At 50.4% G+C, this 16758-nt stretch overlaps 9 protein-coding genes across 9 annotated transcripts; 5 read left to right on the forward strand and 4 right to left on the reverse strand.

The window, feature by feature from the left end:
- Positions 1-229: 229 nt before the first annotated feature.
- Z519_12211 (uncharacterized protein) lies at positions 230-598 on the forward strand (the record flags this gene model as incomplete). The annotated part of the gene is made up of 1 exon (XM_016769917.1): positions 230-598. The coding sequence occupies one exon, from the start codon at positions 230-232 to the stop codon at positions 596-598; it is 369 nt and encodes a 122-aa protein (XP_016613769.1).
- Positions 599-693: 95 nt separating this feature from the next.
- Z519_12212 (uncharacterized protein) lies at positions 694-1178 on the forward strand (the record flags this gene model as incomplete). Its single annotated transcript, XM_016769918.1, has 2 exons — positions 694-844; positions 1009-1178. 2 exons carry the CDS (start codon positions 694-696, stop codon positions 1176-1178), a joined length of 321 nt encoding a protein of 106 aa, XP_016613770.1.
- A 1196-nt stretch (positions 1179-2374) lies between these two features.
- Positions 2375-4600, reverse strand: Z519_12213 (uncharacterized protein; the record flags this gene model as incomplete). Its single annotated transcript, XM_016769919.1, has 7 exons — positions 2375-2494; positions 2641-3020; positions 3131-3247; positions 3367-3738; positions 3841-3946; positions 4021-4209; positions 4268-4600. 7 exons carry the CDS (start codon positions 4598-4600, stop codon positions 2375-2377), a joined length of 1617 nt encoding a protein of 538 aa, XP_016613771.1.
- A 642-nt stretch (positions 4601-5242) lies between these two features.
- On the reverse strand, positions 5243-6770 carry Z519_12214 (uncharacterized protein; the record flags this gene model as incomplete). The annotated part of the gene is made up of 5 exons (XM_016769920.1): positions 5243-5463; positions 5811-6124; positions 6186-6293; positions 6338-6701; positions 6752-6770. 5 exons carry the CDS (start codon positions 6768-6770, stop codon positions 5243-5245), a joined length of 1026 nt encoding a protein of 341 aa, XP_016613772.1.
- A 779-nt stretch (positions 6771-7549) lies between these two features.
- Z519_12215 (uncharacterized protein) lies at positions 7550-9058 on the reverse strand (the record flags this gene model as incomplete). The annotated part of the gene is made up of 2 exons (XM_016769921.1): positions 7550-8721; positions 8803-9058. 2 exons carry the CDS (start codon positions 9056-9058, stop codon positions 7550-7552), a joined length of 1428 nt encoding a protein of 475 aa, XP_016613773.1.
- A 430-nt stretch (positions 9059-9488) lies between these two features.
- Z519_12216 (uncharacterized protein) lies at positions 9489-9998 on the forward strand (the record flags this gene model as incomplete). Its single annotated transcript, XM_016769922.1, has 1 exon — positions 9489-9998. The coding sequence occupies one exon, from the start codon at positions 9489-9491 to the stop codon at positions 9996-9998; it is 510 nt and encodes a 169-aa protein (XP_016613774.1).
- A 259-nt stretch (positions 9999-10257) lies between these two features.
- Positions 10258-11728, reverse strand: Z519_12217 (uncharacterized protein; the record flags this gene model as incomplete). Its single annotated transcript, XM_016769923.1, has 2 exons — positions 10258-10584; positions 10658-11728. The coding sequence occupies 2 exons, from the start codon at positions 11726-11728 to the stop codon at positions 10258-10260; spliced, it is 1398 nt and encodes a 465-aa protein (XP_016613775.1).
- A 2463-nt stretch (positions 11729-14191) lies between these two features.
- Positions 14192-15022, forward strand: Z519_12218 (uncharacterized protein; the record flags this gene model as incomplete). The annotated part of the gene is made up of 1 exon (XM_016769924.1): positions 14192-15022. One exon carries the CDS (start codon positions 14192-14194, stop codon positions 15020-15022), a length of 831 nt encoding a protein of 276 aa, XP_016613776.1.
- A 437-nt stretch (positions 15023-15459) lies between these two features.
- On the forward strand, positions 15460-16473 carry Z519_12219 (uncharacterized protein; the record flags this gene model as incomplete). The annotated part of the gene is made up of 1 exon (XM_016769925.1): positions 15460-16473. One exon carries the CDS (start codon positions 15460-15462, stop codon positions 16471-16473), a length of 1014 nt encoding a protein of 337 aa, XP_016613777.1.
- Between the last annotated feature and the right edge of the window lie 285 nt (positions 16474-16758).

The raw sequence follows: 16758 nt of genomic DNA on the forward strand, positions 1-16758 counted from the left end.
CGGTCGCCTCCTATTATTACATCAAATTCCGGAAACAATTCAAGAAAACTGAACAGGACGCTTAAGACACCCGTGAGACTGATGTATTCAACTACGCCAGCGTTAGATATCTGATTCTACCACTATTGGCGACGGTAGGCTGAGCTCCCTCTCTTCCTGGCCCTTTCCATTTTCTCGGGTGTTGCAGTGTTGACGAAAAATTCACAGCTAGACAACCGCATTGATAGTCATGGGCCGGTCCAAGCGAAAAGCCTACGAAGAATACACCGTCACGATGCTCAAGACTGGCAATACAAGCGAGCTTGAGGACCTGAATCTCTATATCGTAAGACTAAATGTCTATTCGACCAACCTGGCATGCCTGAGCGTCCAGACCCGCCACATCGCCTGTGGTGGTCATGGGTACAGCGCCCTCTCTGGATTCGGCCGAAAGTATGCCCACACTGTGAATGCCGTGACCTACGAGGGTGACAACTATGTCATCGGCCAGCAAGTGACGAGGGCAATCCTGAAGGACTACCGACGAAATTCGACTTCAGTTCCTCGAGCCTCGCTTACTTGGAATTGCGTCAACCAGGACGCGAAGCTAGAATCCTAACATCTACTCGCCCGCCGAATGGTTGTCGACTGACGTACAGAGTCGGGCACCGGAGTCTCATTTGGCCAAGCTCGTCAAGAAGCATATCGAAGACAATGACCGTGGAAGAGACACAAGCTAATTCAGCCACACTCTCAACATGGCCCATTCCGACTATATCTACTGGAAAAGCTGTGGAATTTTGTGCGTACGATCAAAAAAAACCAAGCGAGATTTGCATCCCACATCAGGTCTTTGACCCAAGTGGTAAGTCTGACCACTCATTGGCAGGCGTCCTCAGGACCTTAGGAGGGCAGATACCAATGTCTAAATGCTAATCTCTGTCCTGTTCAACCCGCATCACTCCAGTCTCTCGTAGTCCTTGCATCTGTCGCCTCCTCAGCGCGGTCATCGAAATTGCTTTTTGACAGCCGTCGAAGACCTGGCATCGAACCAGGTCGACGCCATCGTTTCCGCATATGGCTTGACCGAGTATGAGCTGGATAGCGCACTGGCTCGAACCAATCAGACCCCCTACGAGACATTATTCCATGGTGCTCAAACCAGCGAGATGTCTGGAAAGAAGATGCCTCACATGTGACCGCTGATCGTAGAGACGACGAATCTGTGGACACAGACCGGCAATACCACAAAAGCAAGGGACATGGCCACAGCAGGGACCGGCGAGGATGAAATCAAAGCCAAACTATGACCAGAAGATTACTAAGTTCTCAGCAGTTTGTCATAGGCGTTGCGGTATAGAATATCACACTGTGATCAGTAACTCCTTTATTAGATACGGAAGTAGGTAGTAGTGTATGTCGCTTGGTGACTGATTGCCCATAAAACCTAGACTTTTCAAAGAATAAATTATTGATTCAAGCTACAAAGGAGATTCGGTTTTTCTCTTAAAAGTGTTGAGTCGAGATGGTAAGTTGAGCATCACTAGCTGTCCCAATGGCTAGCTTGATGGTCTAGGACGCAATGTATTTTAAGGATTGAGAGAAGTGGGCTGCTGTGGCTGCTGCTTCTGCTCTGCTGCTGGTATAAATTCATATGCATACAGCAGCGCCGCAAAAACAACGGCAAGCGGAACAGGAGTAGTGTATAGCAAGTCGTCAGTCCTCATTGAATATTGAAAAATGGAGGTCTGGGCAACCTAAGTCCTTTGTTCGTTGCCGTTGCTGCTGGGATCTGTTCTGGGTTCTCCAGTCTCGTACTCTTTCGGTCCAGCAAAGTGAACCTAAGTATTTACTCTGCTGCTGGGATACTTGTAATTATTCCAGACCCGTCTTGATCTCTGCGGCCGAGCTCTTTTACCAAACGTTGAGTCGCGAATCTGGGAAGTAAAGGAGAGTAATAGTCGATTTGAGGAGGCTGGAGGATTAAGACAGACAGCAAAGGTCATGCATAGGTGAGGCTCATTGGATGAACTGGGAAGCCAGGCCCCCTAACTCGACCTTAAATTCTGTCTGCTTATTTGAATGTTTCGGTACCACTATAAAGACTCATTCATGCTCTTATGCTCCGTACCGACCTTGCCTGAACGAGTAATGGGCAAGTCTGCGGATAATTGCTAGATCGGTTCTTCCACCAGCCCCAGTATGATTCTCTATCGAGTTTCGGAACTGCTACTTACTGACTCCGGCACAAGCCTACCGTCTGGTCGCGTGTGAACGGGCAGGAAAGGTACAGTGGGTAGGTTGCCTCGAACGAAGAACGAAGATCCAAAATCCAAGATCCGAGACCGAGTTTGGATATCATCCGATCAGCCACCTATTCCTCCCTTCCTCCCTTTTAGAACAAGATGACCTTCATATTCTCCGTGCTGTATTTCCTGATCTGTGGACCCCAGATGTAGAGGGGGATAGCGAGGAGCAAGGAAAACCACCAAATGCCCGCCATCGCACCGAAGACCTATTGAGTCACATACGTGTCAGCTAGCTAGTCATAGATAACTCACAAAAGAAGCATGTGACTGACTGCACACATCAGAGAGGAAAAAAGAGGTTGTGGTGTAGGTATATATAGAGGGCGGTCATTCGGGCAGTCATTCGACTTACACTCGAGTAACCCGCTTCAGCCGTCCAGGGGATGAAGCCATAGCTGAACCCAAAAGCGGCGACGGCCTTCACGCCATTGATGACGAGCAAGGCTTCCGAAGCTACTTCGAAGTACGAGTCAACCGAATACGTCATGGCGATGACTGCGAGGTTTGGCATCACGCTCATCATGCCGTATCCGACATACAAGACAGCCCAGTGCCATTTTCTCTCGGCTCCGATGCCGAACATTAAGAGGCCAACGGGGCAGACGACAGCACCGAAGCAGAGAAGGACGAGACGGGCTTCAGGAGAGAATTGACCCCCATTGCGACGGGCGACGTAGCGGACGTAGACATCGCTGAGATGGCCACCGAAGAAGGCCCCAACAAGGTTACCAACTAGAGAAGACGGAATGGGTCAACTCAGGCCCATCTTATCTTCCTTAATGCCATATTCGATTTTTCCTTTATTTTAAAGGGAAGGAGATTGACGGAAGGTGTGTGCTTACTCAGTCCAGCGAGTTGAACGAGACCGTTGACGCCCGGTCCGAAATTATACGGGGCAACTTGGAAGATGAAGGAGCTGAGCGAGGCAGCACCGATCAACCACGCCAAGGCGCAAGAGACTGTTTTGAAAAGTTCTGCGTTAGTGTAAAATGAAAAGAAAGAGAGAGAGGGGGAGAGAGAGAGACAACAAAGGGAAAATGGAATGCCCAGGGTTAGGAATGAGTGAACCCGTTCTCACATGACAACGTCCCCCACGCCACAGACGGATAAGCCAAAAGAGGAAATGGTCTAATCAGGTGGTTCACGAACGAGTGGTTCGCTCGGCCAGACCAAAGACTCAACTCTTGCCAATAGGTCTTCTTGGTACCGGTGAGGAAAGGGGCGATTGCTGAGTCGTCCGTGATGGTGTTGATGTGTTCGACGGTGGTTTCACTCTTTCCAGTCACGTCGTTGTCCTCTGCTGTATGGGTATGTGTCGGTGCCGTTGCTCGGGTGGCTACGGAATCGAGCGAGCGATTGTACCTTGTCTCGGGGAAGCAGAAGAAGATGGTGATCATGTTGATGCCCGCAACGATGGCGATGACGCCCGAAGTCCATCGCCAGCCAACGCCTATAGCCATACAAGAGACTGGATTAGTTCACGATGCTCGAAAATGACTGAATCATTTCTACTTGGACTTCAGGTTTGCAGTAAAGTCAGAGAACTTCATACCTTGGACGATGAAACCTGATATCACGGTTCCGAGAGAGTTGCCGCCGTAAATCCCTAGCACGAAGAAAGCGACTTTCTCGGCTCTCTCATGCAAAAAGAATATGTCCTGACAGTTTTCCATTTCGTTAGTTTTTTTTTGGATGCTTGCTCAACAAGTGGATTGCTGACGAGCAGACTTACATTGACAATCACCGGCCCAAGAGCTTCATGGCAAGACGAGAAAAATGAACCAATGGTTCTCGAGGACAGCAGACTGGAATACGATGTGGCGACCGAGGCCCAGACGCAACACGCAAAAGTCATGACGGAACAGATCACAAACACAGGCCGTCTACCCAGATATTCGGCAGTGGGCACCCAGAAGAAGTTCTACATGCCTTTCTGTTAGTGTATTATCCGATTCTTGACAAGGGACTCGTCGACTTACACAGAGTCCAGCAGCCAGCAGTGGCCATGTCAAGAGCCCCGTCGACTGAGACTCACTGATGTTGAACTCCTGAGTCAGGATGTAAAATGCTGGAACCAACCCGCCCAGCCAGAAGTTGCACACGAAGGTCAAGCAGATGGTGTTGGCGAGGATGGTCCATTTCTTCCAGGTATGGAAGCGGAGGGGGTCATTGACATCGCTAGAAGGAGCGGGCACAAGGACAATGTCGGTCCCGCGAAGGTGAGGATTGTCCTCGCTCTGGCTATTCAGGTTGTCAACGAGAGTCACTGAGCGCTCGTCGTGGCCGAGCTCACGAAGGGTTCGGAACTTCATGTTGAAGTCGAAGAATGGATAGCAAAAGGAAAATACTGCCGCAAGAGCAGAAGTATGGTAGTCTGGGTGGTAAAGGAAGAACGAAGATTGCCACGTTGCTGATTCAGGCTCCAGAGACGCTCGTTAGGAGGAGTCATTATTATCTATATGTGTCTATATCCCGTCCTCCTAGTCGTTGCTCCATTTCCCCTAAGACGTACTCTGGGCAAGTGGAATCGCTCTCCGCGTTTGTCCCCGCGCTTGCTGGCTCCAGCCTGCCAATCCTCTTCGGCTGAAAGTTTCCCAATGATGTGGTTTAGGCGTTGGTATGAGCGCAGGCGGAAGCGCCATTGGAGGACACGAACTCTCGTGGCGCCGATGTTTCGGTATTCACCAAATGGGGAACCGCCGAAGAGTCCGCATGGTGGCCCGGGGAACTTACCAGGGGAGCAGTCTAGCCCCCCACTGTCATTATCTGTATTTCAAATGACTTCAATGTGAAAGAAAATTCTACCAGCTGGAAGGGGCGAGATCAAGAGATCATTCCTTGAGATGAGCTTGATCGGGAGCACCGCAAGTGGGCACTGACTGGTGTCCCTGTATTGGCGATGACAATTGCAAATCAGCTGGCAGAAGATTGAAATATCGTAGTCAATCCAAGAGCTATTGTTCTGCCCTATTTGGAATGACTTTGTGTACGTCTCTTGACATTTGATCTGGTGGTGGCTGGTTTGACATCTGGACCCTGCTGACCCTGTCTTTGGCGAGCGCCTCATAGCATGGTCGACCGATTTCCGAGAGGATATTGAGCATGCCCTTGGGCAGGTCGATCTCCTGGCAGAGATGGCCTATGACAAGGACTGAAAGGGGATGCTTTTGCTCGACTTGAGGATGAGGGTGTGGTCAGACACGAGGACGGGTTCAATTTTGTTAATCATGTAAGGAGAGTGATGTTCCCCTCTTTCACAGTTAGTATTATGCGGGATGCCCAGTAGGGAAAGATTTCAACTGACCATGGGATAACTGCAGCACAAACGCCGAAGGTAGTCGCCAGACCATGTTCATGAATCCAGGACTGTGTTCAGGAAGCTGGCATCCAAACATCCACGGATTTTCCGGCAAAATAGCAGAGGAGGTTGGCAGCAAAATGGGTTCCAATGACTATGGTTGTGGTGAAGCTGAGAGCTCTTTGGTCTTCGCTGATCAAAGGAACAGAGACAACAGAACATACAATTGCCTATGGGCTTTCCCATGCAAATGGCGTCCAGGTAGTCGAGTTCGTCGGCATGCTTGTTCAAGGCATCGGCAAGTCTGAAAAGATAACCCACGGGTGCCAGGGCTCCTGACTCCGTCCAGGCTGTGACCGCAACTTTGGCGACCTTGACAGCGATGTCAACATCGTCAACATCTGCTATGTAGATGATCGCTGCCAATTTCTCAGTGGCCGGATTGATGATGTCGAACTTCTTGCTGTTCATACTCTCCGTTGATGAAGAGACGATCCTCCGGTGTGATTGCGGCCCGGGTGGCCGTTGTTTCTGTTGCCTTCGCTGTTCAGGACAGCTCATAGCTTACTTTCGCCCATCAACTTGCAGTACTTGCCCACGTCGGCGAAGGTTCCTTTAGCCGATATGCGATGCACCAGTGTCCTCGAACCGCGAAGTCGGATGCTTCTTCAACATCATTGGGAGTTCCCGTGACATTGATTTCGACGCTGTAAAACCGTTAGATGGACCTCGGTGTCGTTAGGAAATGGACTCCTTGGGGCTGACTCTCTTCAGCCTCTTAGCCGTGAAAATGATGGGAGGCGCACCGGGCACCGCGGTGGTATCCTTGAGCAGCTCAACGATAATCACCGCTCCACCAACATACACATATTCGGGCGCCGATGCATAGGTCTGTTTTGTGGCCGCAAAGCAAAGCACACTGTGCGCCCCGTGTGTGGTCAGCTCCATGGCTTGGGCCAGAATGTCCTTTCCTTTGGAGAAATCGAAGAAGGCATCAGCCCCGAGAGATTTGACGAGGCCCGCCTTGTTATCGCCTCCGTCGAAGCCAGTCATGCGCATGCCCGTTGTTTTGGGCACATACTGAACGACAATGTGGCCCAAACCGCCATCGGCACCTATCTCGAAGTTAAAAGGCATTTGAGATTGCTTGCAGCACAGTACTCACCCAGGAAAACAATCCACATGTTATGGTTTTGAACCACTCCAACATTCAATACTCATCACCCACGCTCTCTTCTATTTATTTCCAAGACGGACTCTGGATGACATCCGGGCAAGAAGATGTCCACGCTGAGGTTGGGAAGGATCGATCCTTCTCTCTCATGATCCCGAATGCCGAACCCGGTAGTTTGGCCAGTAGGTTGAAAACGTGGGAGTCCAAGCTCAACGGGGTATCGAATCCAGTCCAGTGACTTCGCAGAAACTCACTAGTTCAGAAGGTAGTCAAATTATAAGATTCGATTTTCGATGTCAAGGGATGCCGCTTTGCGTGTCTGCCGACCTTCGCAATATTTAAACCCTGTACACCGTGACATGTTATTAAAAGGATATGGTCATTCCAATAATGGGTGAGCGAGACCGGGAGGTTACGTGCCCAGCGATACCGGACCCCCTTTTCCACGACGTTGCTCGTTGCAAGGCCAGCGCAAGGCTAGCTATTAAAGGGGCCAAGTCTAGCTACTGTGGTCACGGTAGTGGCTGAGGCGAAACCTTGAGGTGTTCAGCTAAGGCGTTCATGAAGGATCACGGAGTCATAGATAGAGCGTCTGAAGTGGTGTTCGCCTTGCAAGACAGATTCAGGAACCTGTTTCCTGATACAGGCTAAATGTTCATATACATAGGAAAGGAGCCGATGAAAGGATAGACAGATAGCAAGCAACCTCATGCTCTTGTTCCATCACGTGAGCACACGCCTCCGTTTCCAATCCATCTTCTTTCTCTAGACTCAGCATCCGAGCCAGTGCTACAGCAGTGCCACAAGATTCCCTTCAGGTCTATTTTCCAGGGCTGGAGAACGCGTCAATGCAAGATCCAGACCTTTTTCCATTTCTTCAGTCGACGGGAATCCGTAGTAAGAAATATACTCTCGATCCGAACTCTTGTTGTTGAGCCACAAGTCGTAGTCTCGCCTCAACTCCGCAACCACCTCGTCCTTCCACAGTTTCATCGGCTCTTTGCCCTGGCCGACTTCTCGAATGATTCTGTTGCCAGCCATGAGGGCGAGCCAGAACTCTCCCGCTCCAATCTTGGGCACAATACTACCCGTCACCTTCCCCTCCAGAATCTTATTACATAGATCAAACTCCTGCACAAGTGGTCGACCGAGCCCAACGCCATCCGCCACGTCCAGGGCTCTGACCATGCCGCCGACGGTTCGCAGTCCACCTGTGATATAGACTTTCGTTTTGGACAGGCCAGTGATGATTTTCTCTGCAAATTCTTGGAAATATGCTTCTCGTCTCTTCGTGGATTCCCGGATCTCCTCGCCTTTGTGTTCTGTGATTGTGTTCTCGGCCGTACCGCCACTCAGTTCCACAAAGTCGAATTCGGCATCTTCGAGCGCGGCGCACAATTTGCGGGCATCATCAATGGGGAAGTCCCTGGCCTGAAACTCGGTGCTGTTGATCTTTATGCCTACAATGAAAGATAGAGATACCCTTTTGCGGATCGCTTCGCGGACCTCGAGAATGACGCGCACCCGATTCTCAATGCTTCCACCATACCTATCGGTACGTTCGTTCGTGGCCAAGCTGATGAACCCGGACAAGAAGAAGCCGTGCGCTCCATGAATTTCTATGCCGTCGTAGCCGGCTTTCTCAAGATACTCGGCAGCATGGGCGAAAGAATCGACTATTGCGTCGATCTCTGATTGAGAAGCCTCGTGAGGCGGGTTGAAGTGCAAGGGTTTCTTCTCACCGGTCATATCGACTGGAATTGCAGACGCAGCGACGGGGAACTGCTGGAAGTAATTGTTGCACAGGCGACCCGGGTGCGATACTTGAGGTACCATGAGGGATCCATGGGCTTTTCCAGCCGCTGCGAGCTCCTTGAATGCTTCGAATCGTTTTCCATGAAAGGGCGCGTCTGGCGGGATGATCGGGTCGCCTACGGATTCTAGATGATCCAGGAAAATCACTGCTCTTGTTCATTAGCAAATTAATTGCAAGCTGCACACCAAGCTGCCATGCGCCAGGTGCGACGACGAGGTCAACGCACTAAAATTTCCCGTGAGCATCAATCCAATCCCTCCTCGCGCCCATCGTTCATACACCCTGATGAGGTTCTTGGTGGGAATGCCTCTTTTCTCTCGGTCTTCTTTATGCCAACTCGCCAGCTGCTCTGTCATAGCAGCCTTCATGAAACGATTGGGTGCCGTCCGCCCAGAGAATACGAACTGGAGGCTCTGAGCCAGCGGGCTGGGATCTACAATGGCGGACACATATCGGGGTGGAGTCTCAGCGAGACGCTCCATGTTCTTGCTGAGTTGGGCGATGTCTGGACTTTGGCTGAAGGGCTATCGTCCATGGTCGACTCTGACCTGTAATAAGTAGTTATTGTCGTTCGATAGGGTGGAACCGGGCTGTTGCAAAACAGGTGTTCATCCTAGAGTCCTCTTGCACTCATACCACTCACACCACCCTTCTCGTACCGCGGTAAGGGCAAGGTGTCAAGCCTTCTGGGACCTTCCTGCGAAATTCAACTGACAGAGCGACCGGTTCCCGGTGCTATCGTCCTCGGAAGCCAGTAGCTAATCGGCGATGCTCGGTTAATGCACGAACGTCGGCGCTTCGGTCCATTCGGCTCCACCCCTCAAAGTGAGCAAAGACCGTTGGACAAAACAGAAAAAGGTCTGAACTGAAAGGAATAATCTTCTCCTATAGTCAGCCCATCAGTACCTCATCATGGGTTTTTACACACTAGAAGTCGAACATATCATTCCCGCCACGCCGGAGCGAGTATTCCAAGTCTGGCTCGATGGCAACGACCGTCGTGGGCCTTGGGTGGGAACCGGCGACCGTACAATTGAACCCCAGGTTGGCGGCAAGTTCGAGTGGTACGATCAAGACTTTTACGACATGGGCGGTGGAGGCGGATGCTGGGGCCACTGGGGCAAATTCACCAAGATCGATAAATCCGAACGCCCTTATGTGATTGAATATACATGGATGTCACCAGAATGGACGGATGAGCAAACTACGGTTGTCCATGTTGAACTCGACAAATCGCCATACGAGGAGAACCATACCAAGGTCAAGCTTTCTCAATCAAATCTGCCAGATAACTATCACGGATGGGAGCACAAGAATGCGTGGATCCGGATCCTGGGAGAGATGAGTGCTCGGTTCCTGGGAAATGCCGGAGAAAATGACCGAACAGCAACTGGTGAAAAATGGTGGGGGAACAAGAAATAGTTGAAAATAACAGGAACTTTACCATTGTGGATAGTAAAGAAAATCAGAGAGAAGTGCTGGAAGCTGCGAATAGACCGTTGTCTACAAAGCATTCACATATCCTCATAGACAAACAGTTCACTTGTTAAACAGCTTTCGAATAAACTATGTACTAAAATTTGCCCTCTATCCCCCAAGGCATGGCTGGTACTACTTGATGGGGTTCTCTTCTCTAGATCGTTGTCACTCTCATTGCACATGCTATCGTTCAGACTAAAGCTCACGGCTTGAGCGGTTCAAAGACCAAATCGCAGAAATTGCCTTTTGGCATAAGGACGAAATGATCCACCATGTCCATGGTGTCCTCTTCCATCCTTTCACCCACGCTGATCGTCCATCCAAGGACCAACGATGCAAGGACCATCTTGAGCTCCATTGTAGCGAGATGCAGTCCTGGGCACATGCGTGAGCCTTTGGACCACTGCAGGCTTGCATCTCTCATCTGTTGCGTCCCACCGTCCGCCCACCTTCCAGGTTTAAACGTATCCGCATCCGGGAAGATGTTTTCGTTGTGGTGTACGGTGTAAGCTTGCATGGACACCGTGGTCTAAATCTCCATCAGTCTAAATTCCATCAGACAGCCAAGAGATATCAGAGAGCAGAAGTTGGGGGGAACTTACTTCTCCAGGAATGAAATATCCGTCGATCATATCACCTCCGGCAGGAACCTGACGAGGTAGGCTTGCAACTGCAGGTCCATGTAGTCGCAGCCCTTCGAGCACAATGCCATCCAGTAGAGGAAGTGACTCGATTTCCGAGTACCGAGGGACACCCGAAGGACCCGGGTTCATCTTTACAGTCTTGAGTTCTTCTCGCAACTGGGATTGTATGCCAGAGTTTACAGCAAGTTCCCATGCAGTGTATGTCAGCACGGTGGCAGTGGTATCTGTACCGGCAACGAGGACGCTGCCAACCTCGCAACAAATCTGCTCATCGGACAGTGGAGGGAGATCTTTGTCTCCGTGGATGATTTTCTTCAAAGGATCATCCCGACCCGAATCTCGCCCGTACCGTTCAATGTATTCCTTAAAAGCCGCACGGCCATAATTGTAGACCCTGCGTTGTGCTCCCTGAAAGTGTTGCCACGAAGACAGAGGAATCCACCATGTCAACGGCAGAAGCCAAGGCAGTTGCCATTTTAGACCAGCAAGTTGGAAATAAGCATCGATGTTGTTCATGTATTCGTGAGGCTTGTCCTGGTCGAGGGCTCCAATTGCTTCCCCCAAGAACAGAGAAGAGACGACATCCAAGGTGAGCGAACGGAACCAAGCGTAAACATTCAACGCGGCGCCATTCTGACGCGTTACTCGGCCAATGAACTTTCTCACTTGCTCCGCTACCAGAGGCTCCGCTGCACTGATCGTGGATTGGGTGAAAGCATGGGCCATCAACTTCCTGCGATCTCGATGGATCATCTTGTCTCTCAAGGTGAACAAGACGGGTCTGCCCGGTTCCTCGAATCCGCTATAGAAGGCAGTTTTCATGTAGGACGAGTTGAATCCGTAAATCTTCTTGATGACTGCTGGGTTGGAGAAAAGTACTTCATTGGGCGCAATTCGGACGACAGGTCCATATTTCTTGTGCATTTCATGAAGGGTGGCTGTCCGTACGCCAGAGTGATCCTTGTATTCAAGCCATTTGCTGGTAAGCTTGGCCAGAAATGGTCCAGGAACCTTTCGAAGAGGGTGCATAAAGCAATTGTAGAAACACTAATAAGGAAAAATGTCCGCTGCTCAGACATGGCCCCTATTCGAGATGGAGAGTTGGATTCAATTCGACATACCTTTCCAATCAACCACAGCCCAACAAGCAGCCCGGCCGCCAGGAGTCCGCGAGACACGGTGACTTGTAACGCTGCGAGCTTCGGAAGAGTCTCTGAGGCAAATTTTGCAGCCATTGCGATCAGTCGTTGCAGAAGATGAGGCTGAGACGGGCAAGCCAATTTAGGTGAACCACGACGTATTTGTGTGACACTGGATTCGACAACATCAAAAACCGGGGATAAGTAAGTAGCCGTACATGTTGAGGGTAGCCGCTGCTTGCTTTGGTCTTCAGAAAATAGTTGCCAGTAGACTCACAAACATTTACCGGAATGTGAATTTGATCGGCCACCTCGGAGGTTCGCGAAAAGCTTGGAAACTACCGAAGTTCAGCGGCGGAGTTGTGTGGAGTGGCGGGTCGGTACTAGCAAGATTGTGATCATTTGCCATGGCCCCAACAACGTTAACCCTATACGTTCGGCCCTGAAGAGGACGTGCGCAGGATGTTGATGAAATCATTTGTTGATTCCTTTCTGATATGAACTTAGTAGTAGGTAGGTCAGCAAATCCAATTCTTGGGTTCGGCGCGTACCGTTTAAGAGAACCATCCATTATTGCTGAACACAATACAGGAATGACCAGAGCTGGTTGATTGTATCTGTCTCTCTGCCTACTCAGAGTGACTCTGGTGTTGAGGTAGGTGGCGCAATTGGTGAGACAGTCAACGCCTCAGGTGGTTTATCATAGTGACGTTCTAGTAACACTGTCAGCAATTATCTTCTCTTCACAAAAAATTCTAGGATCACTAAAGCATCAACATGGTACCGAAAGGCTATCTCGATGTTTAGGGTCATGTTTTCCCAGCGATCACTGACGAAGTAGCATCACAACTGATGGTACAACTACGAGTCGCACATTTCATGGTCATGTCTCCGTCGCAGTTGCATTGGTCAGCGGAGGAGGTCATCAAGCACAATGATCACGTCGGCGTTGCAATGTCGCGGTTGAGTTATACGCCGAACAGACACGAGAGAATACGTGAAGGAAATTACTATGCCCACCAGATCGTCAAGAAATATCCGACTCGCTTTGGCATGTGCTTGCCCTTTCCACTGACAATGCGGAGGCATGTTCGGTGGAAATTCAACATGGCGAAGAATACGACGGTCCCAAACTTGATGGATATGCAGCGACCTCGCAATACAGCAACGTGCTCCTGTCAGCTCCATGACTGAGCTTCGTATTTGAAACGTTAAATTTGAGATGCGCCGTGTTTCATATTCATCCGAATGCATATTTACTAGGAGAATGGGGTAAGTCATCAGTATTGATCGACGTGACTTTTGACACTACTCGAGTCTCCACAAACACGCTGTGCGAGGGTGTCTTCCGCAAATATCCCAACATTAAGTTCGTCTTTGCGCACTGTGGCGGCGCAATCCCTGCATTGTCTGGCAGACTGAGGTTCCAGGGTTAACCCGGACAATCTCACCAAGCAGGAAATTGAGGCTCAGCTCTTAAATCTTTATGCCAACACAGCGGCGAGGAGAGTTGAGCAGGGTTGACAGAAAGGATATTGTAATAATCACTAGCACCGAGCAATACTGTTGCTGCTCAGCTCCATCACAGATTTTGAGGACTTTGTGGATGCCGCCGTCAGATTTGTGATTACGGAGGCAGCGATTCTTCAGGACAAGACAATCTTGACCCTAACAGTCCCACAACATCGGCTGTTTCTCTAATGGAACTGGTTCTGTATCGGGTACGGTCGCCTCGCGGCCCTCCACTCCGCGCTGATACTTGCATCAATTCTGCCGTAGAATTCTTAACAATATTAGCGAGGAAAACCACTGCAACTCTGTAGCCAATCAATTACTCAGTCACGTCAGCATCCGTTTCAATCGGTCGAGATCATCTTTGGCCCAGCCCCACTTTAGCGTTCGCTAGCTCATCACGGTATTTTCCAACTGCGGTCAATTCCGGCCCCCGCAACGGCTCGGCACCTACTGCATTCAGTTTTTCCTTGGTTTGCAGGAATATCAAGCGGGAGTCCGTGGGAGCACGTGAAGGTTGAAGGGCATTCGCTTTTCACATTGGGTGATTGACGCTCGATGGCATCGTTTCTTGCCAGTAGCCAGCATACCACCACTTTCTTGCCCTGTCTGTGTACTACATTTGGGAGTTGCCGAGCTGCTTCAAATGTGGCGAACCATGACTCTGGCATCGACTTGGCGTTGGGCAATGCATTGGTGATACTACGACGTCCGTCTCACTATTACAGCAGCTGTCCAAGACCAAGCCAAGTTCCTTACGAGGGTGGTCGACAGTGTCGGAATCTAGCTACAAGCTGAGGGCACTCTTTTACCCGCCTAGCTGTGAATTACTTCAATTATCATGAGTACGACACAGGGCCAACGAAGTCCATACGCAGTGAAACTCACTGGAAAGCGTGTTTTAGTACTGGGAGGGACCTCCGGTATAGGCCTAGCTGTCGCAGAGGCGGTTCGGGAATTTGGTGCCGCGGTCATTGTATCGAGTTCCAACCAAAGCAAACTCGAAGCAGCGATTCGGAAAATTGAAAACGTCAAGTCTGATGCCAACGCAAACATCAGCAGTACTGCCGCCGGCGTTCGAGGATATCCTTGTGACTTATACGATCTGGACCGCTTAGAAAGCAATCTGAAAGCATTATTCGACAGCGCAACGGAGGGAGGCAAGCAAAAACTCGATCATATTGTATACACGGCAGGGAACAAGGTGGGATCAATCCCGCTTGCGAACACTGATGTGAAGGCTATCACGGAACATGGCGTGTTACGATTCTATGTGCCGATCATAGTTGGGAAGTTGGCAGCAGACTATGTACACAGCAGTCCCCGGTCATCAATAACTTTCACCAGCGGCGTGAACAATATCAAGCCATTGCCGGGACGAGTCCTCATGGCGGGCTGGGGTGCGGGAGTCGAAGGGGTCACGCGTGCCCTGGCCGTCGACCTGAGACCTGTCAGGGTGAATTGTATTTGTCCTGGTCCGACGCGGACGGAGCTCTTCAATGGGTTCCCAGACGAGGTACTTCAGCCTCTTCTGGAGAGGTACAAAAGTTCGACGATGACGAGGACAATTGGCAATCCAGAGGATATCGCCGAGACATATCTGTACTGCATGCGGGACACCTTTGTGGATGGCACGGTCATTCACTCGAGTGGAGGGTATCTATTGGCATAAACATGATTATTGTAGCTTCCATGAGTACTCGAGATAAGCGATACAAGGTACTCGTTTTATGTGTTTTGTATATAAAGGGGTCATGATAGATGCATTATATAACATTGTTTGCCGCGTACTGCCCAAGTTCCATGGGCTAGTATCCGACATAGGATAGTGGTAACTTGTCTATTACTGCTGCTTCCAGTAGGAGCACCGAAGCTAGCCTGACGGGCTCCTTTTTCCAATGGTCTTACTATCTGCGTACGTGCATTGAGGAGTAGAATCAAGGAATTCTAAACTCGGAATTAACTTTAAGTGGGCCCCGTTGCAGCCAAAGGTATATTATTCTGATTACATCGTCGTTTCGATGCTTCTCCTCCCTCTTTGGCAGGTTGCATCCCGTGTACATTTGATAAGAATCTGCGAGAGATATACAACAAATTTACTAGTTCACAATGTCTCAGTATCCAAATTTCCCCGACCGCAACACCTTTCTCAACCTCAAAGGCAAAGTCGTCGTGGTGACTGGTGGCGCAAGTGGCATTGGGGCGGCTCTTGTCACGATCCTCCATCATCATGGCGCATACACCGTGTTCGGCGACATCAACCGTGCTGCTGGCGAGGTGCTCGTAAAGACCCTCCTTCCCAATAGCCAGAGCCAGAGCACAGACACTAGCAGCGCCAACGGCAGCGACGGCGTACTCACATTTCTGCCTTGTGACGTCTGCAACTATAGCGACATCTACGCGCTCTTCCGCACCGCACACGACGAGCATGGTCGCGTGGACCATGCGGTCTTCTGCGCCGGCATCGTCGACAGCCCAACATCATCGTACTTCGATGCCGCTTTAACAATCGACAGTGTCGGCAAGGAACACGGCGACACGCGCACACTCGATGTCAACTTCTTCGCCACCTGCGCTTTTGCTCGGATAGCATTACCGTTCTTGCGACGGGGGCCAGAAGGAGAAGCAAGACTGCCTAACCGCGCCACTGCCACTGGTTCCTCCGATCGAAGTCTGACTTTCCTCTCCAGTGTGACGGGTTTCCGCGATGCGCCGGGCATGTTTCTCTACCAGACTTCGAAACAGGCGATCTTGGGCCTGATGCGAGCAATGCGCACGGTCATCTTCGGCCGCGACGGCATCCGCATCAACGCCGTGTGTCCAGGCATGACGGAGTCGCCTATGACAAGTGCAATTGGACTGATTGACTTGTTCAAATATAGGGAGTTCAAATCAAGTGCACAGTTGCCTTCGCATTACCAGTCGTCAGAGGCTGTTGCGGAACATATCGCCTCTGTAATGCTGGCGGAGGGCCTGAATGGGAAGAGCATCTACGTTGAAGAAGGGAAGGGGTGGGATTTTGAAGATGGGTTGGCAAGGGAGATGCCGCGGTGGTTGGGCGAGGAGCCGACTCGATGGTCGGATGAGAACTTGAGATTCCTTGGGAGTTTCGGGGGGCTTTGATGACACGCCAAACTCCACCGCATAAAACGAAGGGCAATTCTAGTACACTACCAAAATTAAAAAAATTCACTTTCGTGAAGTAATTGTAATTTTCGATTATCCGATTGCGAGTTACAGAAAGACAGACATACGAACATACTCGATCTAGCAAGTAGTGGGAGCACTGGGCCTTCTTCCTCCAACAATCCTCATTTCACGCATAGGAAAGGGGGTCATCACCGAGGTACTTGGTATTTGCTGTCTATCAAACCTTCGACTACTTAGAGAGAGTCCCCACAGAACCTC

The sequence above is a fragment of the Cladophialophora bantiana genome (genome assembly GCF_000835475.1).
Source record: "Cladophialophora bantiana CBS 173.52 unplaced genomic scaffold supercont1.27, whole genome shotgun sequence".
Lineage (NCBI taxonomy): Eukaryota > Fungi > Ascomycota > Eurotiomycetes > Chaetothyriales > Herpotrichiellaceae > Cladophialophora > Cladophialophora bantiana.